Genomic DNA, 27493 nt, shown 5'->3' with positions numbered 1-27493 from the left:
AAGGTACTGTCGAAAGTATGGCCGTAAGCGTCGGCCGCGAGTCCTGCTTGGTAACTCAGCAGGTAGACCACTTGCCCGAAAAAGGCAAAGGTCCAAGGTTCGAATCACGATCCAGCATAAAGTTTTACTCTGCTTGAAGTTCCAAATCAACACACACCCAGCTGTAGAGTGAAATTTCATCCTGAAGTGATACTGCCGATAGCAGTTAACTTGCTGAACAGCACGTCGTAACCTCGATAGTATACTACATTTGCATCTGACACTAATGTTCATCTGAGGTTTGTCGTGTTGAACGTTTTAAGTGTACAGTAATAGTGAGTTACCTGCTAAATGTTTCTTTTAGCCATGACAGGACACCGATTTCATGGATAGGTTGTTCTAAATGTACGGCCGCATGAACGGTAATACGCTACAGGCTGCACGGCTATATAAAAACGGATTTCCAAACAGAAGATTGAGATGTCATTTAAATTTTGCTGATATTTACAGGATCACGCTGCTAAGAACTGCACCCAAAGTATGTCTACAGCGAGTAAATACGTTGAGGTTTCATTTTCGTTAAGCTCTAATTGACAGTGTGTTGAATTATCTGACATATGAAAATAACTTTTGGTTTTCATAGGTACCGAGTTATGACACGAACTTTTTTAAGGGAACTGTATACTCAATAATATTTAATCTTTAATCAGAATATATCTTCAACGAAGCCCTTCAAAATATCGAAGAAAAAATCGTCTTTAATGAAGACATGCTGAGCAACATTCGCTATGCTGATGACACTGTAAAGACTGCTGACAGGTTAAACAGTCTTCAACATCATGTATCCCGAATCAACAAATGTAGTGTGCAGTATGACCTAGAAATCAACGCAAGTAAAACAGAATTAATGCTCATCAGCAAGAAAGACATGCCAAACAGACGTCTAATCATTAATGCTAAACATACTGGCCGGCCAGGGTGGCCGAGCGGTTCTAGGCGCTACAGTCTGGAACCGCGCGACCGCTACGGTCGCAGGTTCGAATCCTGCCTCGGGCATCGATGTGTGTGATGTCCTTAGGTTAGTTAGGTTTAAGTAGTTCTAAGTTCTAGGGGACTGATGACCTTAGAAATTAAGTCCCATAGTGCTCAGAGCCATAAACATACTGAACAAGTAAACAAATACGCACATCTGATAGCTAACAATAACAGCTACTAGGGGAACTCGCAAGAAATTGAAGTCTGTATTGAGAAAACCAGAGCCGCGTTTTGTAAATTTCCTAATTTTTTCAAGAACCATCACCTTTTAATCGAAACCAATTTAAGATTTCTTATTTGCTACGTACTTCACATACTTTCTTATGTAGCTGCGGCGTGAACTTTGACCCATTACGGGCAAACGATATGAGGCATTTGAGATGTGGCTGCTTGAGAGAATGCTAAGAATGTGACATTCTCTGAAAAAGGAAGAAATAAAAAGAAGTGCTAAGCACCGTCAAATGCAGAAAACTACAACAGCCATGTAACGATGAATGAAAATAGGCACAACCAGCTACAGAAAATTTTTCAAGGAAAGATACATGGTAAAAGAGGAACATCTTGACTTGGAAACTTAGCAATATGGACTTAACACACGAGTGTGGACCTTTCTAGAATAAGCAAAAGTGATATAGCTATTTCTCCAAAAACTGTCCAGTTACTAATATAACACCAGAGTTAAAAGGAAGAGGTCTCTCTGGAAGCACATTAAGGTGAGCTGCAAGTGAACGAGCACGCGTCAGGTCACGTAGGATGACAGGGAGAGGCCCCACCCCCACCGCCGGGAGAGTTCTAGGTAAGTGCTATCTGGCAGCGACTCAAGTCAACGCTACTTAAGTCACCCGACCTTTCCTTGACGAGACGCCGCTTTGTGCCGCTCACTGTAGTCCAATACAGATACGATCTCTCGCAGTGTAAGGCCGCCAGCAAAGTCTGTTTTACAATTTGAAGGTTGAAAGAGGAGAGGTGCCATCTTTGGTGACGTTCTGAAAGACGATTTTGTGAATTAAACGTGGAAAATATGGCTTCTTCGAAATATACAGCCCGCATGAGATACGATCGACACGTGGAGTGTGAACTCGTAGTAGGCAGGTCACATTTGAGGGCATGGGATGTCGCCGAGTGCAGGCACTACAAAAATCGAATGTTTAACGCAATGTAAGAGCCGCCAGGAATGGCTAACGTAAATAAGCTAGGATTTAGAACGAGAAATATGGTTCTGCTGTGGAGGACCCACCTCACTGGCCATGGAAAAAGACGGAGCGAGAGCAGGACACAGGTTTTCAGCACCAAATGCTAGGGAACGTATTTCTGGTTAACCACCTGAAGTCAGAGTAAGGGAGAGAACCAGTTTCTTTTAAGGCATCCTTTTATTGGTCGGCGCTCGTAATATCCGTAGCCGTTCAAAACGACGCAAAGAACGAAAAACCCGAAAACCCGTGTCTTCCTTTTCGGAAGCAGACTGAGAAAAATCATTACTTCTCCGCCAGGGTCCTTTTCTGCATCTCGTCCGCCAAGCATGTCTGCAAACAGGTGCCTCTTCGAGCAGATGAGCTAAGGGACTAAGAAATATTTCAGGCTAGGATGAATTTGACTGCAGATGCAAGTTGGTGCGAGACCATTGACTGATTTTGCAGACACTTCTGCCTCCACCTGCAGATTAACATGGTGAGATCTAGCAGCTACAGCTACATTAACCGTACGGGCAGTTCAGTCATTTCTACTGTTTCAGTAATTTTAAAGCTTCATTCTGAAGACTTCCTAGGAGATTTTCACTATCACTATGCTTACTAGGTGCAAATGCATACCATATTATAGCGCTATCTGTCTTTTAATACTAACGTTCAGCAGATGTTTTATAATGAGACACTATTATTAGATTCTGACCTCAGATCCTTTACACAGATTTGACAAGGTAATAGTTTGAAATTGTGAGTGCTGTCACATGATTTAAAACGCACTGTAATGTAATAAACTGAATTAATAGTAAATAAGCCAATTCCACTCGAACAGGCCTCGGAAGGCGCAACGGTACCAACCAATCACCTTGTCGTCCTCAGCCGATAGGCGTCTCTTAATGCGAATATGGAGAGACATGTGATCAATGTACCACTCTCCAGTTGTCAGTTTTCGTGGCCGGAGTCGCTACTTCTCAATCAAGCAGCTCCTCAATTGGCCCGAAAAGAACTGAGTGCACCTCGCCTGTAAACAGCACTTGGCAGACCCAGACGGTCGACGGCCGGTGTGGCCGAGCGGTTCTAGGCGCTACAGTCTAGTACCGCGTGGCCGCTACGGTCGCAGGTTTTAATCCTGTCTCAGGAGTGGATGTGGGTGATGTCCTTAGGTTAGTTAGGTTTAAGTAGTTCTAAGTTCTAGGAGACTGATGACCTCAGATGTTAAGTCCCATAGTGCTCAGAGCCATTTCAACCCAGACGGTCACCCATCCAAGCGTCAGCCAAGCCCTACAGCGCTTAACTGCGGCGATCTGACGGGAACCAGTGTTACCGCTGCAGCAGTGCCATTATCGATTTAATTGTGACTCTTATTTAATCTCATAGTTAACGAATTCTCTGTTCATTATTTTGGAGGGGCTTCAATTTATTTATGTCACATTGACAAGGCCAATTTACATAACTTGGGGGCTATATATAAGGGGCGTTCAAAAAGAAACGAGTCAGAGGCATAATTACAGAAACCAGTTCCTGTAAGTTACACTCATGCTCATAAATTAAGGATAATGCTCACACATGGTGAAACAACGCTCTGTTGGGCGGTTGGCGGGTTTAAATCACCTCGGGGTATGACCATGCGGTGCATTTGACCTGCGGTCGTTACACGGTGGCGCTCGCAGCAGTCCACATACGCAGAGGTGTGTTGGTGCATGTCAGAGTACGGTGCAGCGAGTAAGTGCGCAGACGTTTTCAGACGTGCTAATGGTGACTGTGTGTTGAAAATGGCTCAACACATATTGATGATGTTATGAGGGGTAGAATACTAGGCCGACTGGAGGCTGGTCAAACACAGCAGGTCGTAGCACCGTTCCTCCGTGTGACATAAAGTGTGATCTCAAGATCATGGCAACGATTCCAGCAGACAGGAAACATGACCAGGCGCTAAAGATTCATTGGAAGAATCCTAAGGAAATGCGATCCGAAAACAAAGGAAGTAGGTTACAGTACACTTGTTCGTCCACCGCTTGAATACTGCTCACCGGTGTGGGATCCGTACCAGACAGGGCTGATAGAAGAGAGAGAGAAGATCCAACGGAGAGCCGCGCGCTTCGTTTCAGGATCATTTAGTAATCGCGAAAGCGTTACGTAGATGATAGATGAACTCCAGTGGAAGACTCTGCACCAGAGACGCTCAGTAGCTCTGTATGGGCTTTTGTTGAAGTTTCGAGAACATACCTTCACCGAGGAGTCAAGCAGTATATTGCTCCCTCCTACGTATATCTCACGAAGAGACCATGAGGATAAAATCAGAGAGATTAGAGCCCCCACAGAGGCATACCGATAATCTTTCTTTCCATGAACGATAGGAGAGTGGAGTAGAAGGGAGAACCGATAGAGATACTCAAGGTACCCTCCGCCACACACTGTCAGGTGGCTTGCGGAGTATAGATGTAGATGTAGGTGTAGACGTCCACAGTGTACAACACCACGAGAAGACCGATATCTCACCATCAGTGTCCGCAGACGGCCACAGACTACTGCAGGTAGCCTTGCCCAGGACATTACCGCAGCCACTGGAACAGTACAGATGACTGAACAGACATGGTTTATTCTCCGGAGACCTGCAAGGTGCATACCACTGACCCCTGGTCACAGGAGAGCCCGTAAAGCCTGGTATCAAGAACACAGTACATGGCAATTGGAAGAATGTTCCCAGATTATGTTCACGGACGAGTCCAGGTATAGTTTGAACAGTGATTCTCGCCGGATTTTCATCTGGCGTGAGCCAGGAACCTGATACCAACCTCTTAATGTCCTTGAAAGGGATCTGTATGTGGTCATGGTTTGTTGGTATGGGGTGGGATTATGATTGGTGCACGTACACCCCTGCATGTCTTTGACAGATGAGCTGTAACAGGTCAGGTGTATCGGGACGTCATTTTGCTCCTGTATGCCCGCCTTTTCAGGGGTACAGTGGGTCCCACCTTCCTCCTGATGGATGATAATGCACGGCCCCATCGAGCTGCCATCGTGGAGGAGTACCTTGAAAGAGAAGATATCAGGCGAATGGAGTGGCCTGCCTGTTCTTCAGAGCTAAACCTCATCGAGCACGTCTGGGATACTCTCGGTCGACGTGTCGCTGCACGTCTTCACCCCTATGACACTTCAGGAACTCCGACAGGCGCTGGCGCAAGAATGGGGGGCTATACCCCAGCAGCTGCTCGACATGATCCTGAGTATGCCAACCTGTTGTGCGGCCTGTGTACATGTGCATGCTGATCATATCCCATATTGATGTCTGGGTACATGTGCAGAAAACAGTGGAGTTTTGTAGCACATGTGTTTCGGGACGGTTTTCTCAACTTATCACCAATACTGTGGACCTACAGATCTGTGTCGTGTGTGTTCCCTATATGCCTATGCTATTAGCGCCAGTTGTCTGTAGCGCCACGTTGTGTGGCACCACATTCTGCAATTATCCTTAATTTATGAGCATGAGTGTAGAAGTATTGACCCTGGCTATTGAGACGGTGAATGGCTGTCTCATAAAATTCCCGGGGCTGCGATGTTAACCAGTTCCGCACGTACAGCTGGACGTCGTCGTCCGAGGTGAATCGTTTGCCCCTCAGAGCCTTTTTTGAGGGGCCAAAAATGGCGTAATCACAGGGAGAGAGGTCCGGACTGTATGGAGGGTGTCCGAGAACCTCCCATTTGAATTTCTGCATGAGTTCTTCGACTGTGTTGGCCGTCATGCTTTTGCATTGTCGTGGAGCAGACTGATCCCACGGGTGAGAATGCCTGGTCGATTTGATTTGATCACTTGGCGAATGGTGGTCAAGGTTTGCGAGTAACGCTGGGCATTCCCTGTTATCTCGTGCTGCAGGCAGTGAATCAGCAGGAGGCCATCTTGGTCAAAGAAGAACGTCAGCATAACCTGCGACTGGCAGCGTTGGACGATAGATGTATGCTGCTGCTAGCTCTGTATAGTCACGTGACGTGCACGCGTGCCCTCTAGCGACGGGTTGTGAACTTCCACGTTCTGGTCGGAAACACAACTCGTTACTCACGCTACGATATTACCCTCCTGTCACCAGTTTGCACATTCCAGACTCTGGCTCGTTTCTTTTTGAACGCCCCTTATACACAGTGTCCACTAACACAAGAAGAAGAAGAAAAAAAAGAAGAAGATAATTCCATATAGAGCATCATGACGTGTGGAGGTTCTGGGCAGAACGAAAGTTTCCACTTTACTTTAGTCATCGTTATACGGGATGGTGATGGTGTGGATGGTGATGGTGTGGGGCGCCAAAGAGTATACTGGTAATTTGGATAAGAGCCGTTACATTTCTGATGTGGTAAGGCCGATGGCTGGGCCATATCTTCGAAGTCACCATGACGTTATATTCCAACAAAATAACGCATGATCGCACTTCACAGAGAGAGTGGAAAGCCACCACCCTCCAGTCACTACAACTGATGAATTCTGCTATAGAGCCGAAGTAACATGGAATAACTTTTATGTATCTGTCATCTAAGCCCTATTCGACACAATGCTTAGCTGAATGGGAGCAATTGTTATTGCAGCTAGACGTGACAGTTTTGTGTACTAAATTTCGCTCCCTGTATACCTTTAAATCACCTACAGATTTAGACACGTATGGCACTATGATGCTGTTGTTACAGGTATTAGTCACTCGAGGAGAGGTAAACTAAGGTTCAAAGTTTCCTTGACGTTCTGACCATTAGAAACGGAATGCTAGAAAGGATGGGGAATAAAGTCAGACGTACTCTTTTTTAAAAAACGAGCTCTCCATCCTCTGTTCATTTGCGTCAACTAATTCAAGAAAACCACAGAAAAACCTAATGAACATTGTTGAACGTGGATTTGAACCACATCTCTCCTGAACACAGGTTACATCACTCGTTGTGGGTTCGCAACAACTTCAGTCGTCGTTGTCTACACGACGTCGGTAACGCTACGGAAGCTTACCGTCTTACCTATCTGAAAATAATACTGTAATATACCTCGGGTTGCCCAAACAAGCAATAATGTAGATTGAAAATCGACGTGTCAGTTGATTTCGTTGGCAGCTTTTCTCAGGGTTATTTCTGGTGGTTCACCATTGTAACCCTACATGTACTACTGGGTCTGTCACCCTTCCATTATCAAATAACGGGAACATCTACATACTCCTTCAGATGAATGAAAGATAGCTTTGTGGATGACAACGTTCAATTCTTTTATTTGTGAATGCAGCAAATGCATTTTTTCTTTTGAAGCACATATATCACTTACATGAGCAAGTTTATATAGTGTGATTTGTAGCAAACTTTACAAGACGAGGATCGTTGACGACTGTGCTGTGTACAAATATGCATTCCACGTGATTTTTTGACGAAACTAGGACACATCTGTTACTACAGATGCACTTGAGAATAGGTTGTGCTGTAAACCAGTAGTGCAAATAAAATAATTTACAACACAGTCTGGTGGAATAATCTCCTTCTTCAAACTTATTGAGGCTCCAGGGCCCATTCAGATCTTCTCTATTATTGGTTGTCGACAGTTCATGAACTGAAAGACCAGTAGAAGGACGACAGATCCATATGCTTTAGAAATATCCGTGTTAGTTGAAGGGACCCACTTACCGTCAAGAAGAGGATTAGAAGACCCATCGAGATCACACGCTGCTTTAACATGAATGCTGTGAGTGTTAATCCTCCCCACCGTGTATTCTATGGATTCCTTTCACGGAGCTATCCTCATTAATAGCAGGAGGAAGTGCTGGAACTTTGCAGGAGCTACTGGAAATTTGTTAGCTCTGTTACTTCACAGTAGCAGCTTCAGTTTATTACGTCACTAATAGTAACTGAAGTACAAAATAAAATACTTCCACTGATAAATTACGTGAAGATTCGATGCAAGCCTCACTGGGTAACTGCGTGCCACCAACTGCGTTTAACTTCATTGCTGGAAAATAACAGAAATGCGGAAGAAAAAAAAACTAAAAACGAATAGTGTGAAACTGACTAGACTCGAAAAACAAGACATAAAGATTCAGTGTCTAGTATTTGCGTGTAATATGTCACTACTAAAAAGAAATAAATATGATGTTCAGAAAATTCTTGACAAACTAAATGTGTCTGACGCAAGATTGCTCATGAAACAACTATTATAACTTCCTTTGCACTCTTTGTGGTTCTTTAGTGGATACAGAAGCGAGGAGCATATACCGCTCATGAACAGAAAATTCAGATATTAATTTATTCTACACCTAATATCAAATAGTAAAAATAATACATAACTGTTTTGCTGTAGTTGCAGCGTCAGTTGCTAACAGTAGCTTTGAATGTTGAAACGTGTACGGATACCGCAAATTCACAAATCAGTCGGTTTTCAGTACAATAACTACTTAGTAGATCACGAGCTCCAGCTTCTATTAAAGTCTGTAAATGTTACTACTGTGAAACACAAAAAATGGGCTCAGTGTAGTGGTGGGCAGTAAATCGCATATCTGTTACAACTCACAGTGATTGAGATGTCACAAATATCACAATAACAACTTTACCGAATCTAACTGCGATTTGAGTCACAATTAGCAGTTGCAAGTAGGATTTCACATTCAACGCCGTGTGCCATCTGATGCCCGAATTTCGTACTGCTTTCTGTAAACCTGGTGTCATGCTGTGGAATTAGCTGCGATTTCAGTGACAAGTCGCGGCTAGAAGTCGCAAGTAGCAACTAAAAAGCACAGTTAACAGTCAACGCCGTGTGCCATCTGTTGGCCAAAGTTCGTACTACACTTTTTCTCTGCGATTCGCTATCGAGTCCAACTGCGAATTCTGTGACAAATCGCAACTAGAAGTCGCAGGTAGCAATTAAAAAGGGCAATTATCATTCTTTGCCGAGTGCCATCTGTTGACCGACGTTCGTACTTCATTATAAGAACCTTGTGTCTAACGAGATGGATGTATTGTGTGTGCATACTATATGACGACATGCACATTCAGCATTAGTTATGGTTGGTCAAACACAGCTGTGACTCTGAATGTATTATATCAATAAGAAGCAACATTGTTCTTTTCTTCTGAAAATATCATCTAGAGACAAGTAAACTAAAAAAAACTGTTTGATTCTGCTTCCAAATGGTTCAAATGGCTCTGAGCACTATGGGACTTAACTGCTGAGGTCATCAGTTGCCTAGAACTTAGAACTACTTAAACCTAACTAACCTAAGGACATCACACACGTCCATGCCCGAGGCAGGATTCTGCTTCCAATATGACATTTTTAGTTAACACTCCATGTGCCTACAGGACTTTGCAGTGTTAACACAGCAGAACTCACGCATCTGTATAAGTGTAATGAAATGAAAAAAATTATTGGGTCATATGAATGCCTCACTTTCGTTCCGAGACAGTGTAAGACTCTGGAGAAAAATTATACACTTGGTGTTCTACATGGCAACTGCACCCACAAGAACTTTTTGCCGACACTACAACCACCTACGTAAGTAAGCTTTTCCTGTGTTACCTTCAAGTACTGCACTTAAACTATTCCTGATTTAACTGGAGGATCCGTATTTCCCACTTTCATATCAACAGCCTCAAAACTCACACTCCAGACCTCAGGCTATGTTACAGGTCAGTGGCACCACAACATGATTGCGGATAATTAAATGGCGGAAAATTTACGAGTATAGGACGGCTTAACATGGGGAAAATGAGATTTTCATTATTCACTCACTGTATTTAGCATTGCTTTAATATCGCATAATAAGTTCAATTAAACACAGTTCAATCATTCATTCTGCACACTTAATTCATAATCATGGCACTTTTAAGCTGCAAGTCATCTAAGAGTTGTCTTGAATCTTCACGGTTCTCTCTCAAAAGCCTTGATGTGAATAGATACAAAATCACAAGCGTTATTAAACATTTTTGCTGTTACTGATTACAAATAATGTAATCGACATGGTAGTATTGTTTATATTTCCTATAACGAAAGCCACTCAATGGGAGATGTTTCACATTTGCAAGGGCGATCTCAGTTACGTAATTAAATTCATCGAAACACTTAGAAACTAACCTCTCGTCTGACGAAGACAACCTAAAGACGCAGTGTCAATTTCTCCATATCTGTTGACAATGATATTTTGAATTATGGCTATACTGAGTGACTGAAGCGTAGTTCAGGTACCTGTGAACATAACAATACGTTAGAATTCGTTTTCTAAACACGAACTATTACGGTACTGTATGGCTACTATGGTATTGAAAACTTCTTGGCAGATTAAAACTGTGTGCCCGACCGAGACTCGAACGCGGGACCTTTGCCTTTCACGGGCAAGTGCTCTACCATCTGAGCTACCGAAGCACGACTCAGGCCCACTCCTCACAGCTTTACTTCTGCCAGTATCTCGTCTCCTACCTTCCAAACTTTACAGAAGCTCTCCTGCACAGTTTTAATCTGCCAGGAAGCTTCATATCAGCGCACACTCCGCTGCAGAGTGAAAATCCCATTCTGGATACTTTCGTATTAATTACACAATTAATATTTTCCCAATTGTTTCTTTAATACAAAATTAAAACCAACGGATGAACAATTATAAAACATACTTACTAATGACAGTTTTCTTGAGATGCTACTTTCTGTGTGGACAAGTGTAACTTATTCATACGGTGATAAATCGCAGAAATCGCAGGAGTCGCAGAAATCGCAGTAGTAGCAGAAATAGCAGTGTTAGAGTGCGGAGGGATACAAGACCTGGATTCGTTAACTGCAATTCTTAACAGCGTCAAATCACAGTTAAGAATAACGGATACTGAAAAGTAGCATTCACAGAAATCACTGATATCGGAAAATCGCAGTTTAGGCCATCACTAGCTCAGTGCATGAATGATCGAACTTACGTACACCCACCGCTGAAGCTCCGGAGAAGGGATGCTTGCATCTCATTGGCAGCGGCGTAATCGGTCGTGGCAGCGCCCTCGTGCTCCGGTGGCGGCTGTAGGAAACACGGCAGCGTAACTGACGGCGTACGTATTTGAAAGTGCGGTCGACCGGATAGCGGCCGATACCGCACCGCTCCCCGGCCCAAATTGGAAGGTACGGGGAAAGGCCTGTGCCACGGATAGTAAAGAGGCTCGTTGCTTGGCTGGGGGAAGGTAAACTGCCACAGAAAACAATGCGCAGGAAGCTCCGACGCCACAGGTAGGAGCATAGAGGGTGATACAGAGGATGCCGGCGTCTAGCTGACGGTGACGGCATCGATGTCTACGGGAGAGTGCGTAGCGGCGCACGCATCTGACTGCGTTACGACTGTTGGGAATCGTGCATTGAAGAAATCTGAAACAGTTTGATCTACGGCAGGAGCACTGAATTCACGGAGGCGTAGCTGATTTTTGAGGTGCTGATGAGTACTTGCGCTGCAGAAAATAGTGTACTGCGCTCTGCCAGCTGATGTGAGAACAACGCCGTATTCCCATAGATGTGGCTTGTTATACATTCGATATTGAACTCTGACGTTCGGGTGAAATTTAGTGGTGAATTCTGAAGCTGGAGCAGAGCCGTAAGGACTAAGCAAATGAAGTAAGTTCTGAAGGCGTCTTCCAATACAAACGTTCTAACGGCGAAATGTCAGGAGCAGGCAAAGTACGATATGAACTCGGAAATATCAGTGATTGTGAAGTTAGAAGTTTTGATATTTGCATCTTCAAAGTTCGAACGAAAAATGTTCGGCTTCACCGTTGGACTGTGGCGCGAATGGTGCTGTCATAACATGCTTTATTCCATTATTTTTGCAAAATTGGGCAAATTCCTTGAAAGTAAGAGGAGGTCCATGTCAGATACAATTGTTTGTGGCAATTCTTCTGGAGAAAATACAGAAGCGAGCACTTTGGTAGTGCTGGTAGCATTCGTCGAATGCATTGGTATAACAAAAAGATATTTCCTGTACGCATCGACAATAATCAAGTAACTTGTGTGCCAAAAAGGGCCAGCAAAGTCTATAGGAGGCGTGATTCTTCAATTTCTCCGGGCGTATTTTATGACGAAATAAATCTCGGGTGAACAGCCTGGTATAAGTGTGCATAGGATACAACATTTAGGCAATCGACCACGCTGCCATCATCAGGTGCGCACCTGATGATGGTAACGTGGTCGATTGGCGAAATATTGAGTCCTATGCACACTCATACCACGCTGTTCACCCGAGATTTATTTCGTCTATAGGAGGCGTTTCCATGGATTATGAGAGAGTGGCAAGGAGAAAAATTCCTGGAGTAGAGTGCCCTGATGGTCCGCGCATGTGCCACTGTGTGCCATCGTACGTTTTAGTTGCTTATCTAAACCAAGCCACGTACACTGTTGGTGCGCGGGCTGCTTAGTGAGAACCATTCCTCAGGGACCTCTATATATGAGACATAACACTTGGTGGTGCAATGAGGTGGGGTTTAACAGACTTGTGTGTTTGTTAGGCGTGCGAAGCAGAATCACGTAGTTCAGAAAAAATAAACTGTTGCAGTGCACAAAATATCTTCGCACTAAGGGATCGGGATTACATTTCTGATAGTGCGGCCAACTTTTGCGAATGTAGGTTTTTAACAAACTTAGTGATTGCTCTTGCTCCGTGGCTCGTGTATTCCGCCATGAATCAATAGGAAAAGAATCCAGTGCTTGCAAATCAGAAGAATCAATATATAAACAAGGAGCTTCCGGTGCGTCAAATGGTGCATCTGTGCCGATAGGTAAACGAGATAGTGTGTTGGCGTTTGCGCGTGGCGCCGTCGAACAATACGGAAGATCATACTCGTAATTTGACAATAATAGCGGCCAACGTTGAAGCTTTCGCGCCATGTGTTCGGGAACTTATTTCGACGGATGAAACAGTGCAGTCAAAGGCTTGTGGTCTGTGACTGGGAAAAATTTTCTGCCATACGAGTAAGCCGGCCGCGGTGGCCGAGCGGTTCTAGGCGCTACAGTCTGGAGCCGCGCGACCGCTGCGGTCGCAGGTTCGAATCCTGCTTCGGGCATGGCTGTGTGTGATGTTTTTAGGTTAGTTAGGTTTAAGTCGTTCTAAGTTCTAGGGGACTGATGACCTAAGAAGTTAAGTCCCATAGTGCTCAGAGCCATTTGAACCATTTTTTGATAACGCCGACGATGATGATGCATGTAGTTTATAACAGACTCAACAGTGTAGTTATTAGGCTCAAATTTCATTCTCTGGGCAAAAAAATACTGTTGTGTCCTCCTACTACACATCTCGGTAGTTTAAGAAAAGACTAAACATTACGAATTTTTGCTTTCTTTTCTGATCTGTTAAAAATTAATAGATTTTAAAGTCTCTTCTTCTCCTCTGAAAGTCTAACCGCTCTGAAGGTAATTTTTGTTTTCAACGTGCGAAAATTATCAGACAGAGGTTATATGAAAAAAAAAGGAGGTGGTGTACTTTACGTACCCTTCATTCCACACCGTAATACGGTATTAAATTTTCGAGTAATTCATCGACAGGAGCTGAAGTTCAAAAGTTCGTAGTTTGTTTCTGGAGAGAATTCAAAAACATTTTGCAGGAGACTGTTCAAAGAACTGCTTACGATAATTACAATTCCGTAGTTCTTGTTATGTGGACCCTTCTCGTACAACACTTACCCACCATATCTTAGATACCATAGAAGAGGAAGTGGGATGGACTTACGATGTGTGTGTGAAATCTTATGGGACTTAACTGCTAAGGTCATCAGTCTCTAAGCTTACGCACTACATAACCTAAATTATCCTAAGGACAAACACACACACCCATGCCCGAGGGAGGACTCGAACTTCCGCCAGGACCAGCCGCACAGTCCATGACTGCAGCGCCCGAGACCGCTCGGCTAATCCCGCGCGGCGCGCAGAAATCGCCGACATAGTGTAACTGAGGTGGATTAAGGGGAACCAGCCCGCATTCGCCGAGGTAGATGGAAAACCGCCTTAAAAACCATCCACAGGTTGGTCGGCACACCGTACCTTGACACTAATCCGCCGGGCGGATTCGTGCCGGGGATCGGCACGCCTTCCCGCTCGGGAAGCAGCGCCTTAGACCGCGTGGCTAGCCGGGCGGGCAGGAAAACTGTAGAAGAGGAGCAGATAAGAATGGGGAATCGTTCGAGCGACGATATTGGCCGCAAATAGGGAAATTCACTGACGTGAACGACTTTGACAAAGGGCAGGTTGTTACCGCCCAACGCCTGGAAAGGAGCGCCTTGGAGACGGCGAAGCTGGTCGCCTGCTGCTGTCGCTGTCGCTCCTACCCGTTTGCGTGCTACTGTCGTGAGCATTTACGGAAAGTGATTGAAGGATTGTGAATCCGCAATTTGGTGACAGTACTGGACGTCCATGCCTGTTCACAGAATGTGAGGTCGGAGGTATGGTCCCTCTGTAAAGCTGGATATATGGTGACCTGTGGTAGATCTATCGACGAACTATACTGCTGGCGCAGGCACAAGTGTTTCGGAGCACACCGTTCCGCTTACGTTGTTGCTTAGGAGACATCGCAGCAGACGAGCTATAAGTGCTCCCATGCTGACTCAAATACATTGTCAGTTGCGGCTGCAGTGGGCACGGGATCAGTGAGATTGGACGGTGAATCAATGTAAACGTGTCACGTAGTCTGATAAGTCACGTTACACCAGTTCGACAGTGGCGTCTGGATACGCCGTCTTCTAGGCGAACGGCTGCTGGAAACATACATCGCGCCACGAATGCAGGCCAGTGCCTGTATTATGCAATGGGCGACATTCAACTGGGCTTCCGTGAGACCTGTGGTAGTAATCTAAGGCACCATAACGTCTGTGGGCTTCGTTAACATTATTGCGTGCCATCAAGTCTTTCCACGCTTGGTGTCTTTGCCAACGGCGAAGGTCTCTGTCACTATGATTAATAACCGAGTCGCAAGGCCATAATCGTGCTACAGTGGCTTGAGCAGCGTGATAGTGAACTCACGTTGATGTCTGGGCTACCAGATTTGCCTGTTTTTAACCATTTGGAAGAGATCTGGGACACGCCCACAAACCACCGTCCTATAATTTACAAAAATTACACGACCTCTTTGAAGGTAAATGGTGCATATACTTCCGGAAACCTGCTAAGGGCTTGTCGAATGCGTGACACACAGAACTGCTGCTATGTTGCGTTCCAAACGTGGACTAACACGCTATTAAGCAGCTGTCCAAAATGTTTAGTCACATTTATGTATGATACAAGATCCAGAGATTAATTAATGTGTAAAGGATCAATTTGTAAATTTTTTTATATTTTTTACGCATCATGAATGGCCATCTTATTTAGGGTGTGTGGAAAGAACATTACCACTTCAATTGTTCTGATTTTTTGACACGTTCTACATCCTCGACCATATTCTTATTGTGGGTTTACAAAGCGAACAGTGTATCTACTATGATGTACTCGATAGTATATTCTATTCTATTTACACTTATGATTGTCACTGAATGATAGATATAGGAATTAACGGCCTTTTGAATTTCCGCTGCTACCATTGTTATAAGAGCTGACCCGTTGCATGCATCTCGCCGGCCGCGGTGGTCTAGCGGTTCTAGGCGCTCAGTCCGGAACCGCGGGACTGCTACGGTCGCAGGTTCGAATCCTGCCTCGGGCATGGAGGTGTGTGATGTCCTCAGGTTAGTTAGGTTTAAGTAGTTCTAAGTTCTAGGGGACTGATGACCACAGGTGTTAAGTCCCATAGTGCTCACAACCATTTGAACCAATTTTTTGCATGCATCTTTACAGAACAGTGGGCCGCAATCAATGTCCATTTATTAACAGAATGGAAGTTCGCGATGGGTCGAGTCGAAACAGGTCAAGTGAAAATTCAATTTCGGTGCCTTTGTTCTCTCCTTATGGAGAACGCTGTAAATTGGCCTGGTGTTCAAACGTTCCTTTCGCCCGTACTTTGGAGCTTCCGTGGCGTCGATCGAAATCACATTCGCGGCCGCGAAAGATTTCACTCGCCCTTAGAGACGTGGAGCGTGCCTGACGAATTGTGCGACGTACTCCGCCGCAGACTTAGTCGGAAACGTTTATTGGAGTATCCACATTAATTCTCTGTTCTGTAATGTTATAAAATCAGTCTAAATCAGAGTCGACAGCCTGGCTTTGATTCGTGAGACAGGGTAAAATTCTCATTATATCAATGCCAATAACCAAAACGCTGTAGCAATGCCAACTACTATCATAAACATTCCGAGATACGATCGCTGGAGTGGAAAACGTTCACCGCTAACAGATCACACGTCACAGGCAACTGACGTTTGACAACTCGCGCAGATGATCTCCACGACACAACAAAGGCATACAGCTGGAGGTCAAGGGGGAGCGAGGCACACAAAACACCACTCAAAAATTTCTATGGGAGGCATGACAACCTTTCTTGGCGCGCGAGCCTCATTCACATACATACACTATGTGATCAAAAGTATCCGGACACCCCCAAAAACATAAATTTTTCATATTAGGTGCATTGTGCTACCACCTGCTACCAGGTACTCCAAGTCAGCGACCTCAGTAGTCGTTAGATATAGTGAGAGAGCAGAATGGGGCGCTCCGCGGAACTCACGGACTCCGAACGTGGTCAGGTGATTGGGTGTCACTTGTGTCATACGTCTGTACGCGAGATTTCCACACTCCTAAACATCCCTAGGTTCACTGTTTCCAATGTGATAGTGAAGTTGAGTCGTGAAAGGACACGTACAGCACAAAAGCGTACGGGCCGACCTCGTCTGTTGACTGACAGAGACCGCCGATAGTTGAAGAGGGTCGTTGTAGTGTCACCGCCAGACACCACACTTGCTAGGTGGTAGCCTTTAAATCGGCCGCGGTCCGTTAGTATACGTCGGACCCGCGTGTCGCCACTATCAGTGATTGCAGACCGAGCGCCGCCACACGGCAGGTGTACAGAGACTTCCTAGCACTCGCCCAGTTGTACAACCGACTTTGCTAGCGATGGTTCACTGACAAAATACGCTCTCCTTTGCCGAGACGATAGTTTAGCATAGCCTTCAGCTACGTCATTTGCTACGACCTAGCAAGGCGCCATATTCAGTTACTATTGATATTGTGAATCATGTACCGTCAAGACCGACGTTCATCATTAATGGATTAAAGTTAAGTATTCCACCAGCTACGTCCGTTTTTCTAAATTCTAATTTCCTTGTCCTGTTCCAGACCTCACGCCAGCCTGCGTGAGCTAAAACGCGTGCATTTCGGACTCCTCTAGTAACACGGTGTTGGCTCTCCTGCCAACCACAACAGTCGTAATGTGTAATATGCAGACATCTATCCAGACCATCACACAGGAATTCCAAACTGCATAAGGATCCACTGCAAGTACCGGTGTTCTATGGAAACAAATACATCTTACTTACCTGTATTAGATCACACCAAATCCAACACATCCACTAAAGCACTAACGTCGAACAAGCTAATGGCTCCGCGATCTGATTTGAGGACTCTGCTTACCAGGCACGTGCACTCTTACTTAAAAGCAACAGTGGAGGAGAATAACTGGGATGACTCAACCAGAATCCGCGTCCGCTTACTGGAACCCACTATTCGGTTTGTCACCGATTTTCGTAATTTAAGGAATAACTCGGTTGATCACGGAAGGATCACCTTCCCCCAACTTCTAAAGTACACTATAAAACATCTTCTCCGCCCCAGAAGGGACACAGTTTCAACACTCATCGGGGTCTGCAGGCCGACTCCACGATTTCGCGAGATCCACGCCGCTCCATGAAATTAATTAGCATTCAGGCCTTCCATTCCCTTCGATTCCGAAATAGAATTCAGGCAATTTCATTGTCAAATTTTCTGCCCGCTCTAACACAGCTTCTGTAAGATGCATCTGCCTGGCAGGAGTTCCAAAACTTTGTCTGTAGCGGATGTTGGAAATCACCGGATTAGCAGAGCGGTCTAAGGCGCTGCAGTCATGGACTGTGCGGCTGGTCCCGGCGGAGGTTCGAGTCGTCCCTCGGGCATAGGTGTGTGTGTTTGTCCTTAGGATAATTTAGGTTAGGGACTGATGACCTTAGCAGTTAAGTCCCATAAGATTTCACATACATTTGAACATTGTTTTGGAAATCACCGGACATATTGGAAAAATTACTCACTCTTAAAATCAGGCTAGTCTGCTCAGACCACCATCCATTTGGGGGTATTAGTGAAAGACTTGCCCATCATTTTCTGGCAAAACAAGAAATCCTTTCCCATTGCAGCTGGAACTGGCCGAGGCGACTACAAAACGAAAAGGGCTAGCACACATGTGCGTCACGGAAATGATATGTTACAGTGGGAAGCACAACGTATCCACGGCCAGCTGACCTCTCTGGTGTAGAAGTGCTAAATTACACTGTTTGACAGAAAAAATGAGCACCCAAAGGACATAGACAGATGTCGATGTAACTTTGTACATGTACACACCATCGACGAGTATTAAATGACAAGAGATACATGCCTTTGTGACAGGTAGAATGGCCACCAGCTTGCATTATTGTTGTTCGTGTGTATAGCGGACATGAGCGTCTTCACATGTTGAGTGATCACTGTGAAGGACGCGGAATTGCTACGTACTCCTATGAAACAGCGTTATCATCACAAGACAGAGTAGGAAAGGGGCCTCACTTAGGATATCCATTTGGATGGCTGTTGGAATCGTGCAATATTCAAATTTGTGGGGCATTCAGATGTGACAGTGGCGAAGTGTTGGACTGCATGGGTACATCAGGGCAGACGTACTCTTCTTCAAGTTTCTGGTCGACCATGTCTTACCACCACGAAGTAAGATCGCAGTTTCGTGCACAAAGCACATTTAACCCATTCACATCTGCACCTCTTCCGAGAACGAGAATTGGTCTCCCTGAAACATTGTGTGTCATCCCACACAATTGGTAGGAGACCAGCAGCAGCCGTAGCAGGAAATTACCATCCCATGTTTGGTGTTGTGGCCAGGAACATGAACTGCTGATATATGGGGGTGTAAAGTGTTCAGCGATGAATAGCGGTTCTGCAATACGTCGGATGACCATCGTTGGAGATTGTGGCTGTTACCTGTAGATAGTTCCCACTCATCCTATGTTTTGGACAGGCACAACTGTGTTGTTCTGGCTTATACGGCTCCGCGGAAGTTGGATGCCCGCCAGACGTAACGGACGTAGATGGCCAGTCTCGCCGCAGTTCTGCGCTCGCAGCGGGAGCGTGCAACCCATCTCGACGCGTGAATACGACAGGCAGTAGTGTTCGTCATGGCCGACATAAACAAAGCCCTCAAGCGAACGGTCAGTCAGTTCTGTACTCGGCTGTGATATTGTCATCGCTGTACTATGGACTATTGGATAACAACTTATCTTGGCACTTAGTCTTTTCCTCTGGTTGCGATTCGTATTGTGTCTCTTTTTTTCTCTTGTCCTGTCGACATCGTTGTGGCCAAAGTTTCCGCTTTACACTTCGTTGTCTACACAAGTTGCTTTTGTCTTGTCCTAATCTGTGTCCTGTCTGCCGTCAGTCAGCCGTTTTTAGCTCGACTACCGCTTGGTGTCTTGTTCTCCTCAACCTTCCACCTTGCTGCTTCAGGTATTTCTCTCCTGGGCTCAAAGGCGTGGGCTGATATCCGGCCACCAACGAACAAAGCAGTTACTCCTGATGTCGTAGTGTGCGGAGCCATCAGGTATGACTTCAAACCAAACCTCATAGTGATTGAGGGAAGTCTGATGCCATAGCGTTATGTCACAGACGTCCTGAGCCCTCGTGCTTTATCTCCCGATCGACAGTACCGTAGTACCATTTTTCAATAGGATCATCTTGGTCAACTCATGTCACGTGTCTGTTTGAGCTGTCTGCGTGATTTTGAGTTATTCCTGTCGCCAGCAAGATTACCAGATAAGTCTTCGATAGAACACGTGTGGAACCAGTTCGGATGTCAACTCTGTCCCATTGCCAATATGCTGAACATCAAGGACTAGTTACAATAACTGTGGGTTAGTTTGTCACAGGAGAGGACACAGCGGCTTTATTGCACCCTTTCCAACCGAATCAGTTCGTGTATTCAGGCAAGAGGGGGTGCAACGTCATACTGACAAGTTCTTCGTAAATCTGATTCGATTTTACAGCCACTGAAATAACCTCACACACCCTCTCAACCCGGGAATTTTCAGTCTGTCTCCCTTCCTTCCTGAGTCCTTCACCCTTTTGTCAGGCAGTGTCAGGCAGGCAGTGTATCCTTGTGAATCAGTCTGTCTGTTAGTGAAAACCGTATCAAATTCCCTGTAGCAGTCCCTGAGGTTAACCTTCAAATACAGACAGAAAAACTAGTAATACAACAATGGAGAAAAATATCCTGACATTAGGAAGAAGTTGTGCGAGATAAACGAAAATTGGCGTGTTTCTCCATCTGCGAGATAATGTCTATTCAAATTTCGTGCCAGTGGCATGAGAGTGGCGCTAGTAGCGCCACTATGAGGATGTAAATAAGATCGCTTTAAATATGCACTGCAACGGTAGTGACTGTTAGTTACCTTCGAGATTGGATATAATGAGTTGACCTTAGTCAAGAACGCATCTAAGATGATGAAGACGCCATTACCAACAGCTAACTGAGTTTGAACGAGGTCGTGTAACAGGGCTACGAGTAGCTGGATGTTTCTTCCGCGATTCATGGTTCGATGAACCTTCTGCCAAGCACTTAAATGTGAATTGCAGAGTAATCATGTAGATGCAGATGTAGATACTGCAGAAAGACTTGGCAGGAATGTAGCCACTGCACGTGATTGCTGGAAGCGGTGGTCACGGGAAGGTACGTCCACAAAAAGATCGGGTGTTCCGGACGGACACGTGGCACTACCGAGAAGGAAGACAGTTATCTTCGTCGTATTGACACAACGATCTGTTGCAAATCGGTTATTTCAAGGACAGCTCCGATCCAGAAGCCTTGTAGCGTACATTCCACCGACCTCAAATCACCGTCATTTGCGACTTCAGTGGTGCCCGGCAAGAGCCCATTGGAGGGCGGAATGGAGATGTGTTGTGTTTTCTGATGAAAGCCAGTTCTGCCTCGGTGCCAGTGGTGGCCGTTTGTTGGTTAGATGGAGACCAGGTGAGGGCCTGCAACCAACCTGTCTGCGCACTTGACACATTGAACCTTCACCTAGAGTTATGGTCGGGGGTGCGATTTCGTATGACGGCAGTAGCAATCTTGTGGTTGTCCCACGCATCCGCTTGCAGTAATTCGACCAGTTGTGTTGCCATTCGTCAGCAGCATTCCACGGAGTGTTTTCTAAGAGGATAACGCTCGCCCACATACTGCTGTTGTAACCCAACATGCGCTACAAAGTGTCCGCAAGTTGCTTTGGCCTGATCGATCACCAGATCTGTCTCCGATCGAGCACGTATGGGGCATCATCGGATGACAGCGCCAGGGTCATCCACAACCAGCATTAACTGTCCCTGTACCCATCCACCAAGTGCAACAGGCATGGAACTCCAACCCACAAACTGAAATCCCGCATCTGTGCGATGCAATGTACGCACGTTTGCATACTTGCAGCCGACATTCTGGCGGTTACACCTGTTATGAATGTACCAGTATTTCATATTTTCAATGCCTTTTTTTCGTGTTTACCTTAACCTGTGAAGTTGTGTCGTTAATCTCTTCAATACACAACTGCCCATTAAAATTGCTACACCACGAAGATGACGTGCTACAGACGCGAGATTTAACCGACAGGAAGAAGATGCTTTGATATGCAAATGAATAGCTTTTCAGAGCACTCATACAAGGTTGGCGCCGATGGCGACACCTACAACGTGCTGACATGAGGAAAGTTTCCAACCGATTTTTCATACACAAACAGCAGTTGACCGGCGTTGCCTGGTGAAACGTTGTTGTGATGCCTCGTGTAAGGAGGTGAAATCTAAACCATCACGTTTCCGACTTTGATAAAGGTCGGATTGTAGCCTATCGCGATTGCGGTTTATCGTATCGCGACATTGCTGCTCGCGTTGGTCGAGATCCAATGACTGTTAGCAGAATATGGAATCGATGGATTCAGGAGGGTAATTAGGAACGCCGTGGTGGATCCCAATGGCCTCGTATCACTAGCAGTCGAGATGACAGGCATCTTATCCGCATGGCTGTAACGGATCGTAGAGCCACTTCTCGATCCCTGTGTCAACAGATGGGGACGTTTGCAAGACAACAACCATCTGCACGAACAGTTCGACGACGTTTGCAGCAGCATGGACTATCAGCTCGGAGACCATGGCTGCGGTTATCCTTGACGCTGCATCACAGACAGGAGCGCCTGCGATGGTGTACTCAACGACGAACTTGGGTGCAAAACGTCATTTTTTCGAATGAATCCAGGTTCTGTTTACAGGATCATGATGGTCGCATCTGTGTTTGGCGACATCGAGGTGAACGCACATTGAATGCGTGTATTCGTCATCGCCATACTGGTGTATCACCCGGCTTGATGGTATGGGGTGCCATTGGTTACACGTCTCGGACACCTCTTGTTAGCAGTGACGGCACATTGAACAGTGGACGTTACATTTCAGATGTGTTACGACCCGTGGCTCTACCCTTCATTCGATTCCTGCGAAACCCTACATTTCAGCAGGATAATGCACGACCGCATGTTGCAGATCCTGTGCAGGCCTTTCTGGATACAGAAAATGTTTGACTGCTGCCCTGGCCCGCACATTCTCCAGATCTCTCTCCAATTGAAAACGTCTGGTCAATCGTGGCCGAGCAACTGGCTTGTCACAATGCGCCAGTCACTACTCTTGGTGAACTGTGGTATCGTGTTGAAGCTGCATGGGCAGCTGTACCTGTACACGCCTTCCAAGCTCTGTTTGACTCAATGTCCAGGCGTTATTACGGCCAGAGGTGGTTGTTCTGGGCACTGATTTATCAGGATCTATGCACCCAAATTGCATGAAAATGTAATGACATGTCAGTTCTAGTTTAATAGATTTGTCTAATGACTACCCGTTTATAATCTGCATTTCTTCTTGGTGTAGCAATTTTAATGGCCAGTAGTGTATGTTACCTAGATAAGTGTATTGACGAAATTTCATTACTCTACATTAGTGATTTCTTGGTGTTGGAATTTTTTTCGTCGATGTACGCATAGCTTTGTTATCATTTTGGCAGGTGGTGCTGGGCGGCGGGCGGCGACACTGGCTGCCGAGGGAGGCGCGCGACCCGGAGCTGGACGCTGAGGAGGGCCGCCGGCTGGACGGCCGCAACCTCATCGAGGACTGGCTGCGCGACAAGAAGCGGCGCGGCCTGCGCGCCGCCTACGCCTGGAACCGCCAGCAGCTCAACCGGCTCGCGCGCACTCCGCTGGACCACCTCATAGGTCAGGTTCCACCATTCTTTGCACGTCTAGACCTTCTCAGCTCAGTAACACCTATAATATCCATTAAGTTTACGAAAGTGCATTACGCTCTTCCTTTTCTCTTGTGTGACTGCTTTCCTTGTGAGACGAGGAAAGAACAGAGCCCGACTATATTCAGAAACACGCAGCAAGCACAAAATGCAGGAACATAGTATCACGAATACTCGAACTAGTTCGTACGAGAGATGGTTTCAATGTTCAAACAGAGGCTGACGAGCAGTTTGGAGGTTATTCAAAAATGTTCAAATGTGTGTGAAATCTTATGGGACTTAACTGCTAAGGTCATCAGTCCCTAAGCTTACACACTACTTAACCTAAGTTATCCTAAGGACAAACACACACACCCATGCCCGAGGGAGGACTCGAACCTCCGCCGGGACCAGCCGCACATTCCGTGATTGCAGCGCCTCAGACCTCTCGGCTAATCCCGCGCGGCGGAGGTTATTAATATGGCCATAGTAGATATGTGTTCGTTCTGTGACTATTATGAGTACATTCTTTGTTTTGTAAGACTATAAGTAACGATATTTATTTACTTATAACAAGTTATTTGTTACAAGTTACGAACATATTTCGCTCAGTATCAAGCAGTGTTAACACTTTGCCGTCCGCACGTCTCGTACAAATTTATTCGCTTGGCGCCGACAGCGCTTATTCGGATTACTTGTATTGTCGCCGGCCGCTTGTCACCTTTCCGCTGATGACAAGCTTCAAACACATTGACTTTTGCGCGCTTTAATTTTTCCGGAAATCCCTTATTTTGCCGTATCGTTCCACAAACACGATTTTTTTCTAGTAACTTCTCTGCAAGTTCTACACTGTTATAACAATTATCCATGTAGAGGTGATGCCATTTTCCATTAGAAGGTGTCAATAGTTCCATCACTGTTTTTGCTAAAGGTTGTCCAGCACCGGAAAATATCTTGAATGAGGAAATGTACCCGCACTCGAATCACTCAGCATCCGAATAAGTATGCCATATTTCATAATTTTAGACGGATTGTAAACTTTAGCCGGCCGGGATGGCCGAGTGGTTCTAGGCGCTGCAGTCTGGAACCGCGCGACCGCTACTGTCGTAGGTTCGAATCCTGCCTCTGGCATGGATGTGTGTGATGTCCTTAGGTTAGTTAGGTTAAAGTAGTTCTAAGTTCTAGGGGACTGATGACCTTAGAAGTTAAGTCTCATAGTGCTCAGAGCCATTTGAACCTTTTTTTTTTTTTTTTTTTTTTTTTTGTAAACTTTAACTGTCCACGCCACGGTATCATTCCTTCATCAATTGAGATGTTTTGACGTAGATTAAACGTTTCTCTAAACTTTTTGGAAAAATAATGAATTGCGAATTACACTTTGAAAAACTGGTCGGCATTATAAAGTTTATTGTTGTTGTTGGAAAAATGTAAAAATGATAATATTTGTCTGAATCGGTTGCGCGACATCGTTTTGCGAAATATCGGTGTGTCTATCAACAGATTCGTTGACCGGTGATCATCGATCCTTGCTTTTCTTACAATTCCCATAAGGACAGCAAGACCATACCATTTTCTAAGTTCGGGTTCCGTAACGTCGACAGATTTGGCATTTTTTTAATCCAATTTCCTTCTGTTGCAATTTTGACTGTAGTACTTGTTGGTTTCGTTGCTAATATATTCAAATAGATCGTTCCCAATATATAGTTCTACGATATCCATGACGATCTGTGTATCTTTGGAAATATGTGTGGATCCGTAGATCCTTCAAATTTATTATTGGTCCTTAGTATATCATAGTCTGTCTTCTTCGTCTGATTCATCCGAATCAGCCGGCAACCGTAGCGTTCGCCGAATTCTTCTTGGACGTATTTCACTATCTTCCGACGATCCTGCTTCACTTTAATTTTTTTGATAACCAATGTCTTCTTCCCAATCGGCCAAGTCGTCCGGAACGTCAGACAAGACGTCCGCGCATTCATCGTAAATAATCGTATCGTCTCTTTCGTCTGCCAAGATAAAAGTGCACAAGTATTTATGAAAACAAAAAACTTGTTGACCTGTGTAACTTATTGTTACCTAAACAAAACACCAACAGAATGAAAAAGATAGTGAAGTGTTGTCACCAGCCATTGCGCGATACTATGTTCACGACACCACTGTGGTGTCGCCGGCCGTTGACCGCTATTTCGCGCACGACACCACCGTAATGTCGCCGGTCGGCAAAGTGTTAATTGCATATATCTGCTTTTTCTGTGGTGATCAGTCCAGGGATTGATTGGCAGCAGTAAGTTGGCAGCATATCACCACTCCTCACTACCTTCCGATTTCCTCTTGATTTCTACGTCGTCCTTACATCCACAAATCTATTTACCTTCGTCGTGGTCTCCCTTTACGACTCCTTCAATTAACATACCCCTATGTTATTCTGCTCAGGAGTCCTTCGTGTCTCATTAGATGATTAATCAGTTGCATTTTTCTTTTGGTAATTGACTTCCGCAAATTTCTCTACTCACCCAAACTCATTAGGACCTCTTCGTTCGTAACCATGTTGGTCGATTTTCTTTTGAGGACGAGTCTATAACACCAACTCTTTAATGGATTTAATTTCCTCTCTTCACCGGCCGAGGTGGCCGAGCGGTTCTAGGCGCTACAGACTAGAACCGCGCGACCGCTACGGTCGCAGTTTCGAATCCTGCCTTGGGCATGGATGTGTGTGATGTCCTTAGGTTAGTTAGGTTTAAGTAGTTCTAAGTCTAGGGGACTGATGACCTTAGAAGTTAAGTCCCATAGTGCTCAGAGCCATTTGAGCCGTTTCTTCTCTTCCTCAGTCCCCAGAGTTCGTGTGTCCTAACCATAGCATGCCACAGTCCAAACATGGGCTTTGAGAAACCTTTTCGTGATTTGGAGGTTGGTGCGTTTTGAAGTCAAGGACTTCTTCTTCTTGTTGAAGGCACCTTTTGCTTGAGTGGTTCCATTTCTGACATCTGTTTTTCTCTGTTCATGCCAATAGATCTTTCTTCTAAATAAATTAATAAGTCAACTTCCGCAATTAGTTCGTTACCCACGTCAGTTTGGATTTAGGTTTTATCTTATTTACCATATTCCATTTTTTTTGTTTTAGATGCATGCATATAAAAACAAAAATTACAAGATTAACTACACTGCCAGAAAAAATGAACATCACCCAGTACAAGGTTATTTCACTGACCAATGATGAGACAGGTAGTACATCATTGTCGGAGTATATGATAATAAACTGAAACCAAAGGAAACACACAAGTCGCAGTGAACGGTGCCAAAACAGGCACGTCAATACACAGTACACCCCCTCGTTCTTCTGGCGTCAACGTAAGCGTGCATTCTCGCATGAAAACGCTCATAAAGCTGCTGAATGTCATCCTATGATAGACTGTCGCCACAATCTTGCACCTTTTGTTGCAATTCAGTAATAGTTCTTGCAAGCTCTGGAGAACGAGTAAGCTTCTCCTTCGTCATGTTCCATATATCTTGAACTGGTGAGAGACCTGGTGATTCTGCTTGCCAAGGGAGTTCTACATCACGAAGAACACGTTGCTCCGCTGCAGCCGTATGTGGACGTGATTTGTCCTGCTCAAAAAGCGTATCACCTTCCCTTACAAGAAACGAGAGTAGCACAGGGATAACAACCTGTGCAGTGTAGCGGGTACTGGTTAATTTACGCTGCAGGAACACCAGATGTGACCGCGAGTTGTAACTGATGCCCCCAAATGTCTGTGGTGTAACCTGTTTGTTGTGAGCGAATGCACTCCGGAATAGTCCGCTTACCATGTCTATGACGTGCACATGCACGTCCGTAACACGCATACATACAGAACCTACTCTCATCGCTGACGACAACAGAACGCCATT

At 45.2% G+C, this 27493-nt stretch overlaps 1 protein-coding gene across 1 annotated transcript in view; it reads left to right on the top strand.

Moving 5' to 3' along the window:
• The window catches only part of LOC124722285 (alkaline phosphatase-like), a 658646-nt gene that overhangs the window by 321415 nt on the left and 309738 nt on the right, over positions 1-27493 (top strand). The window contains exon 4 of the mRNA XM_047247471.1: positions 23390-23597. Within this exon, the coding sequence (XP_047103427.1) occupies positions 23390-23597 (208 nt within the window). The remainder of the gene's footprint in view (positions 1-23389; positions 23598-27493) is intronic.

Source organism: Schistocerca piceifrons, chromosome X (genome assembly GCF_021461385.2).
Source record: "Schistocerca piceifrons isolate TAMUIC-IGC-003096 chromosome X, iqSchPice1.1, whole genome shotgun sequence".
Classification (NCBI taxonomy): domain Eukaryota; kingdom Metazoa; phylum Arthropoda; class Insecta; order Orthoptera; family Acrididae; genus Schistocerca; species Schistocerca piceifrons.
Note: the sequence above shows the minus strand (reverse complement) of the source record. Positions and strands in the feature narration are given on the sequence as shown.